This window comes from Cyanistes caeruleus, chromosome 8 (genome assembly GCF_971803275.1).
Source record: "Cyanistes caeruleus chromosome 8, bCyaCae1.hap1.1, whole genome shotgun sequence".
Classification (NCBI taxonomy): Eukaryota; Metazoa; Chordata; class Aves; order Passeriformes; family Paridae; genus Cyanistes; species Cyanistes caeruleus.
In genome coordinates, this window is record NC_141708.1 from 24,503,006 (window position 1) to 24,518,248 (window position 15,243).

The window sequence follows — 15,243 nt, forward strand, 5'->3', positions numbered from 1 at the left end:
TGAGATGGAACAGGAATGTTTAGGAGCTACTGGGAAAGGGGATTGCAACAAATGAGGAAAGTATCAGAGGGTCTGGGAGGCTCAGGCAGTGAGAAGGGTCAGAGGAGACAGCGCTGGGACATGGAATTAGAAGGATTAATGGAGCTGGAGAGGTTCTGGGTAAAAGGGATTTGGGTGAGGGAAAGGGCCCTCTCTGTCATATCCTGGGATTGCCTCTTTCTCACTCCTGTGAGAGGTGATCCCAGCCCCAGTCACATTGCAGTCATAAACCAAGCAGGCTGCTTCCTGCAGCAGGCTGCTCCCCCTGCCTTGCCCCCTGTACATGACCCATCTCTGCTCAAGAGAGAGGCAGAAGTGACTTTAAAGGGGTCACCTTTTGCCTTAATAAGTATTCTGAACTTGCAGGCATAAGATCTGAGCCCAGTTACCTGAAAGCAAATGACGAGTATGTCTAAAACTGGATCTTACCAGTGTCTCTTGGTCAGTGTCCAGGAAAGTCTTCAGGGAGCCTGAAGATGATGGCAGCATATAGGTACGAGCTTAAGAAACCCCTACAACCAAAACATTAAAAAAGGACAAAACTAAAATCTACATGTAGAGAACACATGCATATGAGTTTGAAGTGCTATTCAAGCTTAACATTTTGTGGCTGCTCAGCCCAAGCTGGGCATTGGAGTTGGAACTTCTTATCATGGCACAGGCCTATAAACATGCTGAAGCATTCCACAGAACTTGTGCCATACTGTTGTTGTCCACAATAATCAGATTCCTTACCTGGTGTGCAACAAGCCAATAATTACATGCTGAGAGAGCCATTCATTATACTTGAGAGCTGCACAAGTCTGGGTGCTCTGTGGATTCCACAAATCAAGCACACCAACTATCAATGCTTTTTGCTATCTATGCATTTTAACAAACAAAGGAATTAACTTTCATTTGCTACAAGTTCTCTTATTAATTAGTATTTTATCTTCTATTGGTTGATGGTTCTCTTGTTCCTCATGCTAATTAGTTCTCATGCTCAGTCTTTCTCTTCTTTTGGGTCAGTGGTTTCTTGGGTTGGTGGTCACAGTCTGCCCCTGCCAGAACCACCTTTTACCCCATCAGAGCTAATTGCAGCACAGCTGCTGAGTTGGCTTTGTTAGTTTCTCCTTTGTCTTGGGAATTCTACCAAATGTCCTTGGGGCATTCTTCATTTTTTGTGTCCACTGTCAGGGGTACATCCTTCTCCCCAAGCTTTGTTAACCTCATATGAGGTCTGAGATCACTGAAGTATGTCAAGCCCTAAACATTACTGAGGCAATTCTACCAACAACTAATTTGCTTTCCTAGCACATGAACATCACTTGGAGTTTGTTAGCTGCTGTTTCATGGATTAAATCTCCCTTCTTGTTGATTAGGCTTGAAAATATACAAACATCAAACATCAAAAACATCCTTGCTTAAGAATATTTTTATGTTTGCACATTTTGTAACAGTCCCTCTTAATAGTGAATGCAGATGACAAAAGCTAGAAATGACAAAGAAGGGCTGAGTTTTCAGTCTTATATTAAAATTAGTTTCCTTTTGTGACACTTGAATTTCTATCTGTGAACCATACATGGGAATGTATGTCCATGATTCCAGCTTCATGTCTGCCTCAAAACATGTTGCTGTGACTCATTTTGAAAGTGTAAAATCTGCCAAATGGGCCAGCTGCTGGCACTGGGTACATCTGCAATCAAAATGGCAACACTGGTCAGGCCAAAGAGCAGTCCTCCTCTGTGTCCTCTCTCTAGAGCTAGCCAGTAGCAGAGCTGGGAGGAAAATAAAAGCCACCTAAGACACTTTCTCTCATATGCATTCATGGAGTTTGCCAAATGCTCAGGGGCTTCCTGAATCACAGATTAATTCTTGAATGATGTGTGTATTGGTCACTACTTCCATTTAGTTGTGCAGTTTTTTAAAAGCCCATTTAGGTTGTTGTTCCTCATAGAGTCCTCTGGCAATGAGGTCTGTGAGCTGATTAATTTCTCTAAAAAGGGAAATTTCAAATTTTCTACCTGATTCTTTCATACCATCTCCCTTTAACTATTATGCTGGGCAGAATGATGGCTAGTTTTGCACAATTTGCTATTCTCTGGACATGTGTGATTTTGCAGATTTTGCTCCTTTAGTTTTAGAAGCTGAGGACATCCAGTGCATCAATTTAATCTGTTTAGTCTGTTTTCTGGGTCCTGAGGGAGGCAATCTGAACGTGCTTCACAACAGGGACGTGTAACTGTCCATCATTGCACACCTGGACACTTCTCTGTCTAATGAAGGCAACAGTTGTGGTTTTAGGTGTGCTATATATATATAGTACATATATATATAATAGTATGAACTATTGCTTTTTATCTTCCCAAAATTATTTTTGCTGGTTTTATTATTTTCTTAGTTTGTTAATGTTATTATTTCTGATTTTTCTTCCCTAATGCTGTTTAACTTGGTGAATATTATCAGTATGTTCAAAAAACCAAACTGGAAATAGAAAAATTATTCATTCCAGATTGTTGCTTTTTATTATTGTAGGAGTACATTTTGGTACACACTGTCTTTGCCTTGACTTTAAGATTTTAAAATATGTAAAGCTATCTACTTAAAAAAATTATATTTTTTCTCATGCCTTAATTGTTTATGGAATGTCTGCATATGGATCTTCTCTTTTTTTTTCCAGTTATGCTGAGCAGCTGTTCTTGAAAAAGTAGGTTTATAAACCGTGTTTTTGTGTTTGTTTTTACTAATAACTTTAAAGGTAAAATGTTGTAATTTATAACTATGTAACAAAGCTTGCCAGCTGGGTATTTGTTTTATATCTGGAAATAAACAGACCTTTTAAAGAAAACTTTTGACAAACTCCAAAAAAGGAAAAGCTCCATTTGAAAGGAACAGTGCTTTATAGTGCTGGGGTTTGTATTTATATTGGCTAAGATCTTCATCTGGTGGACATGATTGCTGGAGTAGGGGCTATATTTTGTTACTGTGCTTGAGAAATCACGTGCTGTGGTTTTTTTGAGCACTTGCATGCTTTGCTGCCTGCTTTGGCTGCTCCTGTAAAAGAAATCCATATAGATCTCTGCCAGGCATGGGGAATGCTTTTGAGACAAGAAATACTTTTGATCCAACAGGGTCATTATTTGCCCATTTGTGATACTTTATCAAACTTCAGCCCGCTGTTTATCTTGGGAGAGCTCTAGGATGGTCTGTGGCACATCCAGGTGGGCTCAGTATGGGAAAATGTCATTCTCTAAAGTAAATGAAACATGGGAGTAGAAGAAGAATCAAAGGTATTCTGAAATAAATACATAAAATACATATATATGCAATTGAATGATAATCCCTTGATGAAGAGGCTGCTGACCTTTCAGATGCAAATGTATGATAGTTTTCATATGAAATATTGAGGTGGTGATAATTCAGATGTGCTCTAAACCTAGCTCAAGCCTGAAAAGCTTATACATATGTTACAGCTATTTGATTTCTGTTTCTCTTTTCCAATGGTCACAAGGTGTTGTCTCCACTGGAGTCCTGAGCTGATATTCACTGGTTGTCAAAGTGCTACTGCACATCAAGGACTGAGAATCTGATTTACTTCCCTCCTTTTTTTTCTGCCAAAAAAGGAAAACCTAAGACTAGGGAAAAAAATCCATATACCATTTTGGTCTTTCTAATTGCAGATACAAATATTTGATGGCACTAGTGTGGTGAGGTATTACCATGCACTTCTAATTTCTCACAGAATCCTACTTCATCAATAAACTTCTGGTGGTCATCTTTGGCTGGGTGTTTTTATAAGCTTTTTGATTGCAACACATGCAATGAAAAATGAGAATTGTTATTCCATATCAAAGCCAGCTGAATAAAAAATTTGACCCACAAATTCACAAAGTTTTGATCTACCTAATTTTTTTTACCCTACATAGACCCCTTTAACCCATTTCCAGGGTAAGAAACATAATTCATTGCTAATGCTTGCTAAACATTTTAGACAGTGTTCAGAAATAAGATGTATGTGTTCTTCCTTTTGGAGTGGTTATGGGAGTCTGTGATATGGAAAAGATTTTTTCAGAAGGGAGAGGTGTGGAATGAGCCCTAGCAGCGCTGTGGCCTCTTGGATGCTGCTGCTGCTGCTGTTTTTGTGGGGTCTGTGCTGTGACAAGTTCACAGGGAGGCAGTCTGATCTGGGTCTCAGCTTTGCCTTAAGCAGACTAATGTGCACTCAAACTAACACTGGAAGCTTAACATCTTTATGAAGTGTTCCAGCTGCCTAACCCTGATGGAGCAGAGATGCAGAAAAGCATAGAACAGAGCTACTTGGTAAGTTATTTAATTTGAAAGCAGAATGCCTGGTGTTAGGCTCTGTCAAATTTAAGATACAGTATTGGGAAAATACATTCCATTACAAGTTTCAACATAAAAATGTTACAAATGTAACCTTATTTATCTTAGAAAATGAGTGTTCTCATTAATTTTGGAGAGAGAACATCTTGCTACAAAAATTTTCTCCTGTGAAGATATACAGAATGTTTGATGATGCTACTGGTATATTACTTAATTCTAATAATAAAACATTTTATGTTGCCCATATTGTTAAGTGAATTCCTCAGTGGAAAAATTGGAAGTGTAATAGGAACCAGAGCTACTGGCACAGATTATTGATACCATTAAGGAAATGGATGATACTGCCCAAAGTGGGCAACTGCTCGAAAACAGATCTTTCTAAATATTTTTAAATTCTTTTGGAAATTGCTGCAAAGCATATTATGGTCAGATATATTACAGATTGCTGCTGTAAAATGTGCTTTAGCCAGCACTGCTGATGAATAACTGCAAAACTTAGACCCAAATTATTTTAGGAAAAAGGTAAATATTTTTTGTTGGAGATAATGCTGGAATGTCTGATGTAATTTTGCTTTTAGAAAACCATTTCTACCAAATAGATTAATAGTGAGTCATGTAGAGGAGCTTATTCCATCTGTCTAATCATAGCCACAAACCAGGGGTGGTATCAGCTCTTTTCCCAGTCACTGGTCTTCTGCTTAATGCTCCTTTCCCCCATAATACTCTCCAAATTCCAAGAATTCCTAGAAGTTTTGCATTTATCTATTATTAGGACTGCAAAGTCCTGCACTAGAGCACATTATTCTTTGTGAACTGAATTCTATGGACCATAGAGCCAGGCAGATGAAGGCAGCAAGTCCAGCAATTTTTTCTAGCAGTGCTGTCTCCTAAGTTTTTTGGGGATGGAAATTTTTGTGCCACCACATTTCTGCCATATCTACACATGTATTTACCCATGAAATGTTAACCCACAGATCAGAAGACTTAATTCTTTAGCTTGTTATCCCTTATCAAGGCAATTTCCTTCCCATCACGAGGAAGCTGATGGCTGTCAAGAGTACACTCTGCAAGTATGCAAGGGCAGAGAGCAGACCTCTGGTGTACAATGTAGTGGCATTTGTTACTGCTATTAATAGTTTGTGGGAGTGGTCTGCAGCAGCCACTTGCCATTTTTGAAAAAGATAGAAATACATACAGAAAATATAATTCCAGTTATTCCAAAATTTTTAGAAGCACTGAACCTTCGTTGCTGGTTGAATACCAAGTACTAAGGAAGGTCTGGCTGTCCAGACAACACAGATTATACATTTTGTATTTTCTTGGGTAGGACAGTTTCACAGTTTGCCCACATGTTGGGTTACTTATGGCTTTTCTAACAGCTGGAAGGTTACAGAACCTTTCAGTGCACCTACAGGTAGGTAATATGAGAGTAGTAACTCACTCTGCCTGCTCGAGGCCTGTAAAGAGCAACTGAGATGTGCATCCTTCTAAAATGCTAAATATCAAGCATCCAAGCCATTTAACCAGTTTCTTTTGTTTTCAGGGATGACAATAAAATAAAGAAGCAAGATATGCCAGCAGTCTGTGATCTTCACTGCTGTAAGGATGTGCCTGTAAGAAATGGCCTAATTAGGCAGAAGCCACCCTCTATCAACCCTGAGAGACTGAAGGATTTTGGTGAGGAGGATTACCTCAACGGGGATGTGAAGACCTGGGAAATGAAGATAGTGAGCCGAAATGAGGAGTTACTTAGGGATGCCCTTTCCTGCATCCCTCAGCCAAGCAGTAGGACCAGCCTGACAAGCTGTAACAAGCTGATTCGATTTGAAGACATTAGTGCAGCAGCCTTCAAAATCCAGTGTGGTGTTCAGAAAACCCCCTGCATGGTAGGAAATATTTATAGTTTTGCATTCTATCAATGTTTCTTTTCTTTTTCCTTATGAAGATTGATCAGAAAAGAAGCAAAGGTTTGTGTGAATTGCACAGTTAGTTCTGTGTAAGAAGACTCACGTTCATATTAATTGTATTTAACTGTCAATAATAATTTTCTTCTTATCTGTTTACACTAACCTAAATCCTCAAAGATTACAGTGACCTGTAAACAAAGGATAAACCACATTAGGCATAGACTTAATGCAGTGTGGTATTATGGTCCCAGTGAAAAACTCCTGCTCTAAGGAACCTGAGGTGGAGGTGACAGACTACCAGTGTTTGGGTGAACACTCTTGTGGGAGTGTTCATATTTGGAGGGTTTGAAGGTACAGCTTTTCCCTCTCAGTCAGGCCAACCAGGAAGGGCTGGATATGCTCTGTAACCAGGTATTTCTGCCACAGATGTCTTCAGCAAAGTAAGGATGCTAAGACAGACACACACACACACACAAACATGTCAATTGGTGTAGAAATTACTGAGATAGCCCCATCAATGCACAAGGTCTGCTAAAGCATAAGAGAAATACAGTGGCAAGCTGCACTGTATTTCTATGCATTTTCATAGTGTGTTTCTACTGTTGGGAGCTCTTCAAGCAGTCTACTCTCAGCTCTCTGATAATCTATTTTCCTTTTGGTGGGTGAAAGGAGTGTCTCTGCCAAATGGCAATTCCTAGCAAATCCTGCTCTCAGTGAATCCTTGTGGATAGTTTTTCTGGCATGAACAGAGTAAAAGCCTTGCAATCTGCTTGGGGCTAACAGTCCCTAGAGTGAAGTGGTTGGGTCTTCAAGGTGCAGAAGTTGTTCTTGTTCCCATATGATGCCTGTTGATCCAGAGACATCATGACTACTTCCAGTGTGGGTTTTTTAGCCTAGCATTCCCAAAATAAAGGATAGCTGTGCTTTTTGTAGCACATTACTGAAGAAGTGTGTCTTGTGTCAAAGGACACAAGTGAGAGCCTCTTTCAATGACATTTGTTTAGACTAAAAAAGTGAGTGTGACTATAATCCATTTAATTAATTGAAGGGGGAGACACTTTGCAGGGTGATTCCTAATCTGCAGGTAAAACCACAGATGAAGCATCCCAGTTCCTTAGGCAGGAGTTTGCCTTGGAGCTGAGATAAGGCACCAGGAGTGAATTGTGACATACCAAAGAGATAGTGAGCATAAGAAAACTAGGAGCTGACACCAAACTGGACAGCTGGTTTGGCTACTGATGGAGGGCTGTGTAAGGGCTGTGTTGTGTCACCTTTGTGGATGCCAGAGGGAGGCTGTGCTGTGTGCTGTACCTTAGACACAGTATCTGTAGTCCTTAGATAAGATCACAGTGACTAAAGGGAAATCTTACAGGCTGGTTCAATGAGTCTTAGGAGGTCACACATCAGGTCAGTTCAGCTGCAAATAGCACTGATGCCTGCTTTGTTAGAAGTAATTGCTATATTTAGGCTATATGAAAAAATCTTCAGTTAAAGGAAGACAAAAAGGATAACCTAAAGAATTAAAATCCTGAATATCAAATTCAAAGAAAAATATCAATCTAAATTATACCATCTCTGTGGTAAAGGGTAACTTAATGACACGGTTTTAAATTTAGGAGACTGAGCAACTTCATTATTTACAGGATTCATCTCCTTAAATCTTTTTTCTGATTGTTCACTCTAGAATACAAGATTCTCTAAAAAAACAGGTATGGTATATGAAAAACTAGTAGCATTTCTTTTATAGTGTTCTTGTTCTATTTTGCATAGGCATTCTCCATAGATTAGGATGTTTAGGATATAAAGTATTATCCTATTAGTCTGCTAAGCACTTTCCATTGTTTCAGTTTCTGCTGCCAGATTTGCAAAGGAGCAGCAAGCTCTTATGTCAGGATTTTCAGAAGCAAAATAGAGAATCTGGCCCCACCTATGGGTGAGGAACTTAACATATGCTTGGAAATCCACTAAAAAGCCTTGAAACGTTCACCTGAAACATGTAGTTTAACTGTATACTTTACAGCAAGTATCTGTGTCAGATATATTTAGTTTATATAAATTCACTTGGAAAGTCCTGCAGTCTGAAAAGCATGTCAGTACATATTAGTGTGTACACTATTCATTGTATGTGTGACACAGACAGATATTGCTGGAGATAAATATTTTGTCATGCTGTTTTTGGATGTGTCTCACTTCGTGACTTATCTTAAATGAGGACTTGATCCCCTTAATCACCAGGGCCTCATTTGCTTTGGCAGCCAATAGAGGAGATGGAGCCAATTCTGAAATAGAGCTGCAGTAAGCCTGGGGAGCTGGCACCCACAGGCTTACTGCAGCTCTGTTTCACAAGTTCTCTTGTGTAAAACTCTTGGTTTAGTGAATATGGTAATAGGAAATTAATATGTTGATGTGTGCTAGGAGTGTCTTATTATGAAACTTAACGAATATTAGGCATTAAAAATGTTTTAAAATCATGCACTTGGACACTGCATCACATGAAATGTGCTTGCTAATTCCCCTCAGCTCAGGCATCCTTTCTATTCCAAACACTAAGCTTTCCCAAACAGCTGCTGCTTACACTTGCAGCCCTGGGAAATTGTTTTTTATTATTTCCATCTTTCTTTGAGTAAGAAATGTCTTTACTAACGTTCTACTGGCCTTAGGATGCAAAATAGACGACACTCAGTAGTGGATCAGTGGCATAAACCACAGCAGAGCCATAATGGGGCTCAAGGAGGTGTTTTATGATGGCTTTTGTATCTATTAGATGATGATCTTATTTTTTGGGTATTCAATATCCAGTTCTGCCAAGTGCTGGAAGCATGGGTTTTGAGATAATTGAAAATATTTATTTTAATGCCTGTGTTTGAACAGCAAGATCCAGAACAAGTGCTATTTTCAGAGTTCTTAATGACATGTGGTCCATATTTCACTGCTGTGAGTTTGAAAATCATTTCCATAAAGCAGAAGGACTTGGTGGGTAAAAACACACTGTATTTATAAAAAAACCAGAAGATGAATATTACTTTTTGGAGCTCATATATAGCAGTAGAATTTATGCCTCAACAGACAGCTGATGGGGTGTGGAAGATTTTTCTTAATAGTAGATATATTGACATAGTATTATTTATCTACTGCAGTATTCTAGGCTATCCAAGCAGTATGGAATGGACATCTACCTGAAGAAGGAATTCCTCCAGTACACGGGGTCTGTGAAGGAACGAGGGGTACTTTACCTTCTGATGTCATTGCCTCAGGTACAGCACAATGTCACCATTCAAAAAGAAGAGGATAAGCTCTGCTTCATGAAAATGGAGCAGAGTTGAAGATAAATTTACCTCTAATCTCCAAGGAATCACAGTGTTTCTTGTCTTGTCTTTAGAATCATTGTACTGAACACAGCATGTGAACGGAGATAGGTCTGAACATAAAATACTACTTTATTTACAGCTGGCTGATTGGCTGGTGAAATTCTTAAAAATGTTTGAAACAAAAGCTTGCAAAATAGAAACATCAGCATTTTCCTGTGGCATTATAGTGCAAATGTTTTTATGTGTATTGTAGTTCTGGTATGTTGAAACCACCAAACGCTTGAGTGATGATGAAATTGAATTACAATGACTATGACAAGGATCTGGATCACCAATTGATTTTGTAATGAATTTCAATTTTCTTACATGAATAGCTTGTTTATCATTTGTCATAGGAGGTTGTCATTGTCACAAGAGTCTCTGCAGTAATAAATGTTATAAGAGGCATGAGACAGCAGCCCAGAGCAGTGGTCATTCCTGCCTTTCGTAATAGTATAAATGAAATCTTCTGTTAAAAGGAAGCCTGAAATGAAATAATTTCATACAGGCAGAGCAGAGATTTCAGCTCTGAGGGACCAGATATCAGCTCTTCTGTGATCAGTTGGAGTTTTTCACCTCTTTCCAATGAAACTGAAATTCAATTAATTGAACCCGGGGGAGTGCAGGCACAGGAATTGATCTTGTTTTAGCTGTTTTAAAAAAGAAAGCTGTTTTAACTTTGTGTGTAAATCCTGAGATCACACCAAATGTGCATATACTGTACCATAGTATCACAATTCAACCATCTAGTAAAGGGCAAAAAAGGAAGTCAGATCACTAGAATGACCCAGGATCATATGGGACAACTACACGCCACTGCATAATGTGCAATAAGCGACCCTGTTTTTTAGGAGCAGCAAAGAAAGGGGGTGATCGTGGCTTCGGACAGTAACTTTTCCATGGCTGTTGCTTACCATGCCTCAGAGCTCCATATTCCCGTGTTTGTCATCGTGTCCACCAGCACGGCTCCGGCCAGGGTGAAAATGTGCCGTGAGTACGGCGCCATGGTCATCTCCTACGGCACCACGGCGAAGGATTCCCAGGTGCACGCGAGGAGGCTGGCGCAGGAGAATGGTTACCTCTACCTCGAAGAGTAAGTGAAAGGCAGGCTCATTAGAAAGATCTGGCTAGATGCTTGCACACTCAGCTCTGCAAAAACAATTGGGTTCTTTAAAATGTTGTCACGGCTCATCAAAATGCTCCTCTTACCTGGAACATGGACAGTTACGTGTTTCCAGGGACAAATCATGTCTTTCTGTAACAGGTGGGGATGGAGACCAAAATGAAACACTCTTCTCTGCCCCTAGATTAGGCAAACTCTGTGGTTATTTCTATGGCCTAATATGATAGTGGCTGTAGGTTAATTCTTTAGGAACTCTGTCAGAATGCATTAAGGCTAGTGTTCATTTCTGGTCTCTCTGTTTGAAGACAGGTGGGTAAAAGTTCAGTGCAAAGGTTCAGTGGGATAATGTGGAGCAAGAGAAGGTTGAAGAATGGTTGAAGGTTAGAAAACTGCTCTAAGATTTTCACTTATCTGGTGTGAAGAACAAAACTGATATTGCCTTGAAAAGAAAGATGATTAAGAGGCTACTTCACACATACATTTAAAGTAGCTAAGGATGAGCATAAATCTAAATTTGCACTGTTTGAGATCACTGGACAAGGCAGATCTAACAAAAACATAAATATGACAGGCAAAACCACTTTGAACTGATACCTTTTCCCTGTTCTCTTTGATCTCTGTAGCCTTTTGTGCATTCCCCCCTCCTTTCTTTTTTTACCTTTCTTCAAGAAAGATTTCCAAAAGCACAGAGGGGTAAGTCATTAACAGTGGCCCCTCTGATGCCCTGGGCTGGAATGTTATTGTCCCTGTACCATTTCTGTGCAGGAAGCCCTCACTTCTTTCCCAGCTGGTGTGTAGGGAAGGCAGAACACAACTCTCAACCCCTCTGTCAGCTCTGCCAGCAGCCGGTGACACGCAGAGCTGGCTCGCGTGCCTGGTCTGACACCACTGGCACAGTCTTGTCCCAGGCTGGGATTTCTGGTAGGGAATGAGGTGCCTTGAATCCCAAAGAATTTTAAACACTTTTAGGCTCTTTTGGAAACCACATTTTTCCATAACTTTGTGATTTCCAAATTTCTGTCAGCCATTTTTTAATTGATGTGTTAACTTCCAGCTGGCTTGCATCAACTATCGCATTCACACATAAGAACTAAATTTTTTTATCGCAATTTGATGTTTAATCTTCCCCTCCTCCCTAAATCATGATTTAAGTTACATGAGGTAGATATTCTACAGGTTCATGAAGCTCCAGGGACAATGCTCGTGTAGAAGTTCAACATCCAACACTGAGGAACTCTAAATGTACACACTATCATTAACAATACTGAAGCACTCTGATTTATTTCAGGTTTCAGGTTGCAAGACACAGAGTTGTTCAGTCTGTGACTGTGTTCAATTAAAACCTCACAGATGCAATTTTTCATTGAGAGAAAAAAAAAAAAAAAAAGGAAGAAACCCCCCAACTTCAACTGTGAATCTTTTCATAATGGGATATCTGAAAAATGTTTTGTTAGGTGAGAGATTTCCCAGTGTATTGTATGCCTTTATGGGTAGCCAGTGTTCTCCAGTGTGGGTCTGACACACATTCTTGTCACTTTTTGTCAAAGCTGTTTGTAAAATACCAGCTGATCTCCCAAGTGCTAGAATGGAACTTCCAAAATGTCATTTTTTATTTCACTTTAATTCTAGCTTGCATACAATCCCTAGCAATTTTGTCTCTGGGTCTCCTCAGCCAGTAATTCATTCTGCCCTTCCTGAAGCAGACACTGCGTGGCTGGGTTTGGCTGTACCTGCATGGGCGATGCCCTGCAGCTGGGTGTGTCATCGTCAGCTCTTCCCATTGCCTGAGTGCAATTAAAATACTGTGTCATGAAAATGACCATGCAAGAATTCAAATAGATGAAGGACACTTTTTACTCAGTGGCAACTTCCTGAGAAATCCCAGGAAGGAAATGTGATTTTTCAAATTGGAATTCAATCATTTATTCTGCCTAATTGCTGCCTAGGTGCTGTGAAATTTTTACTAACTATAGAGGCTCAGGACCTAATTATAAATGCAATGTGACTATTGCCAATAACTAAATCAGTACCTCTGTGAGGATGTGAGAAAGATTCCTTTGTGGATCAAGGAGGAAAGAGTGCTGCAGATTGAATTATACACCTTCCTTCCTTGAGAGCCCACTTTTTTCTCGTGTAACTCTGTTTCTAAATGCTGATCAAACCTGATCATTTGTGATCTGGTTAGTCTGTTAACTCTGCCCAGCAGACTCTGAACCTTTTACTTGGAACAGATAGGACCAGAACCTTCTAGCTGCCACACAGAACTTCACTGGAAAAATAAAGTCTGATAGCATTTCAGAAGGTAAATAGCCAAGTTTTTAGCTCTGCCTCAAAAATGCTTGTTTCAGTCTACAGTCTTTAGATTTATCTGCATTGTTCCTTCATTTTACCTCAATGGCATATGATTCTCAGAGATATGCTTGCTTTCAAAAAGCAAAAGTTATCAGTCACAGTGCAAAGAAAATCACCCATTTTATTATAAAAGCTGACAGCTGGTCTGTGAACTGATGTTTCAACTGGATTTTAGCAAGGAAAACATGATGATCTGAAATATTGATTCAAATTGCTATCAGCTCTCTGTGTCCAGAGCAGTCTCATTTGGACAGTTTTCAGTTGTTGGAGAGGCTTTATTCCCTCATTGCACATCTCAAGCCTTCATTTATTTTTGCAGGTCCCCTTGTAACCCATGTAACTATGGCAGGCATAGCTCCACAAACTCAGATCATAATCTTATTTGGGAATAAGTGTCCAGAATTCTTCAGGAGGCCAGTAATATATTTTTTCACATATAAGAAGGAGGAGAGAACTCCTTCAGTATCTTGATAAAGACAGTAAATACAAGGATTCAGTTACTCATTCCACTATGATTTCTTGCCTTTGGCTGTGCTACAGGAGTGGAAGTTCATTAATCCTCTCCTTTCTTATGCAGTCATATGGGCCCTTGCCCTGAGGAATTTTCTGTGTCTTGGTATATATGTGAGTTATATACTCTCAAGGGCCTTGGTCTCCTTCTTGCAGGAGTTCTGTGCTCCTATGCTGACTCCCTCTATGCCTGCCTAACAGTAATAAAAACAATTTTCTAGTACCCAAACATCCTTGTAAATAAAGTCAAGCAAATCGAGCACAGTGATTGGATCTATAATTTTGTTTGCCAGAAAAAGCAGAATGTACAGAGAGCTTGTACTTATTTTCTTATATGTAGTTCTACATTTACGTCATTACTAACTTGTAAATAAAATGCAAACCAGCTTTCAGAAATAGATCCAGGTCAGTCATGTGACTGTATAGTGGAGTTTTCTTCAGTTTTTTGGTGCTGCTTGTCCCTATTCTTTATACTACATTTGCCTGAAAGTATTTTACCAGTGAATATTTTGGCATGACTAAATGCTTTACTTTATGCAAAGGTATCAGATATTGGCCCTGGACTGTGGAAAGACAACTCTAGCAATCTGTTTGGTATTTGTGAGGTTGAACACACTGCTTAAATCTCATGAAAAATTCCTTTCATCACAAACTCTAAATCCACTGTCAGCTACAGAGGGGATTTCTTTTTCAGACTTTGCTTGTAGTTTGAACTGCAACATTTAAAATTTATGAAGCTGAAGAAAGCAATGGCAATGGAAACATGACTTCTCCCTGCCAATTCTGTAAACAGCTGATAACAATGGGAGTAAAGTGCTGTTCAGTCTGAAGACTCTTTGAGGGGCTTGTCTACAGCACAAGTTTTCTCCCAGTAGGCAGCAGCATGCTATGCTCCACCTGATGGCACCGTCCTGTTGCCTCACCTCCTCCCCTCCTCCTGGGCTGCTGATTTACTCTCACATTTATCTTTTTCTACTGAACAGTGTCTTGAAAGCAGTAGATTGAGTTATTACAGACTGAGAGCTGTGACCTCTGCTGATGTGTGTCCTTCCTTCCCGCAGGGAGGACAGTGCTGTGTACCTGTCAGGCCTGGGAACCGTGGGGCTGGAGATGTACGAGCAGGTGCCAAATCTGGACGCAGTGATTTTCCCTGCAGGAGGCCACTGTGGCTTGCTGGCAGGGTCAGCTGCTGCACTCAAACACCTCAACCCACATATTTCTGTAATTGTAAGTTGCCTTTCACCTGTTAAGCATTGAGTTTGGGTGGCTTTTACCACAGCTGTTTACAAAAGACACTGGTATCTAGTGACACTTGCAGAGACTGCTTGTGCTGGGGACAGGAACCAAGAGAGGTCCCTGTAGGATCCTGTCCCTTGGCTGTTTGGCTGGATTTGGAGAAAAGTGTGGGAAGACTTTTCCTAAGCAAACAAAATCCAGTTCTGTGTTTTGAAATCAGCCTTTACTGGAAAAAATTGGTCCTAAGTAAGCCACAGAATAAGTTTAGTGGTAGCAGGGTTGTTTTGCAACTTGAAATTATTTATTAATTAATTAATTGTTAATTTGAAGGGGAACTTCCTTTAGGTTTTGCTATCTACTTTGGTGGTAACTTCTGTTATAATGGGTTCAATTTAAAAGTGACAGC

The 15,243-nt window shown here is 39.8% G+C and overlaps 1 protein-coding gene across 10 annotated transcripts in view; it reads left to right on the forward strand.

The window, feature by feature from the left end:
• The window catches only part of LOC111931026 (uncharacterized), a 48,505-nt gene that overhangs the window by 19,066 nt on the left and 14,196 nt on the right, over window positions 1-15,243 (forward strand). For 4 of the 10 annotated variants that reach the window (XM_086899650.1, XM_086899649.1, XM_023929324.2 and 1 more), the window contains 5 exons: window positions 2,699-2,725; window positions 5,906-6,248; window positions 9,407-9,523; window positions 10,468-10,709; window positions 14,663-14,828. In XM_086899650.1, the coding sequence (XP_086755776.1) occupies window positions 5,934-6,248; window positions 9,407-9,523; window positions 10,468-10,709; window positions 14,663-14,828 (840 nt within the window). In that variant the 5' untranslated portion in view covers window positions 2,699-2,725; window positions 5,906-5,933. Of the gene's footprint in view, window positions 1-2,698; window positions 4,339-4,989; window positions 5,777-5,905; window positions 6,249-9,406; window positions 9,524-10,467; window positions 10,710-14,662; window positions 14,829-15,243 lie in introns of those variants that run through there. The other 6 variants (XM_086899653.1, XM_086899654.1, XM_086899651.1 and 3 more) reach the window with 3 other exon arrangements.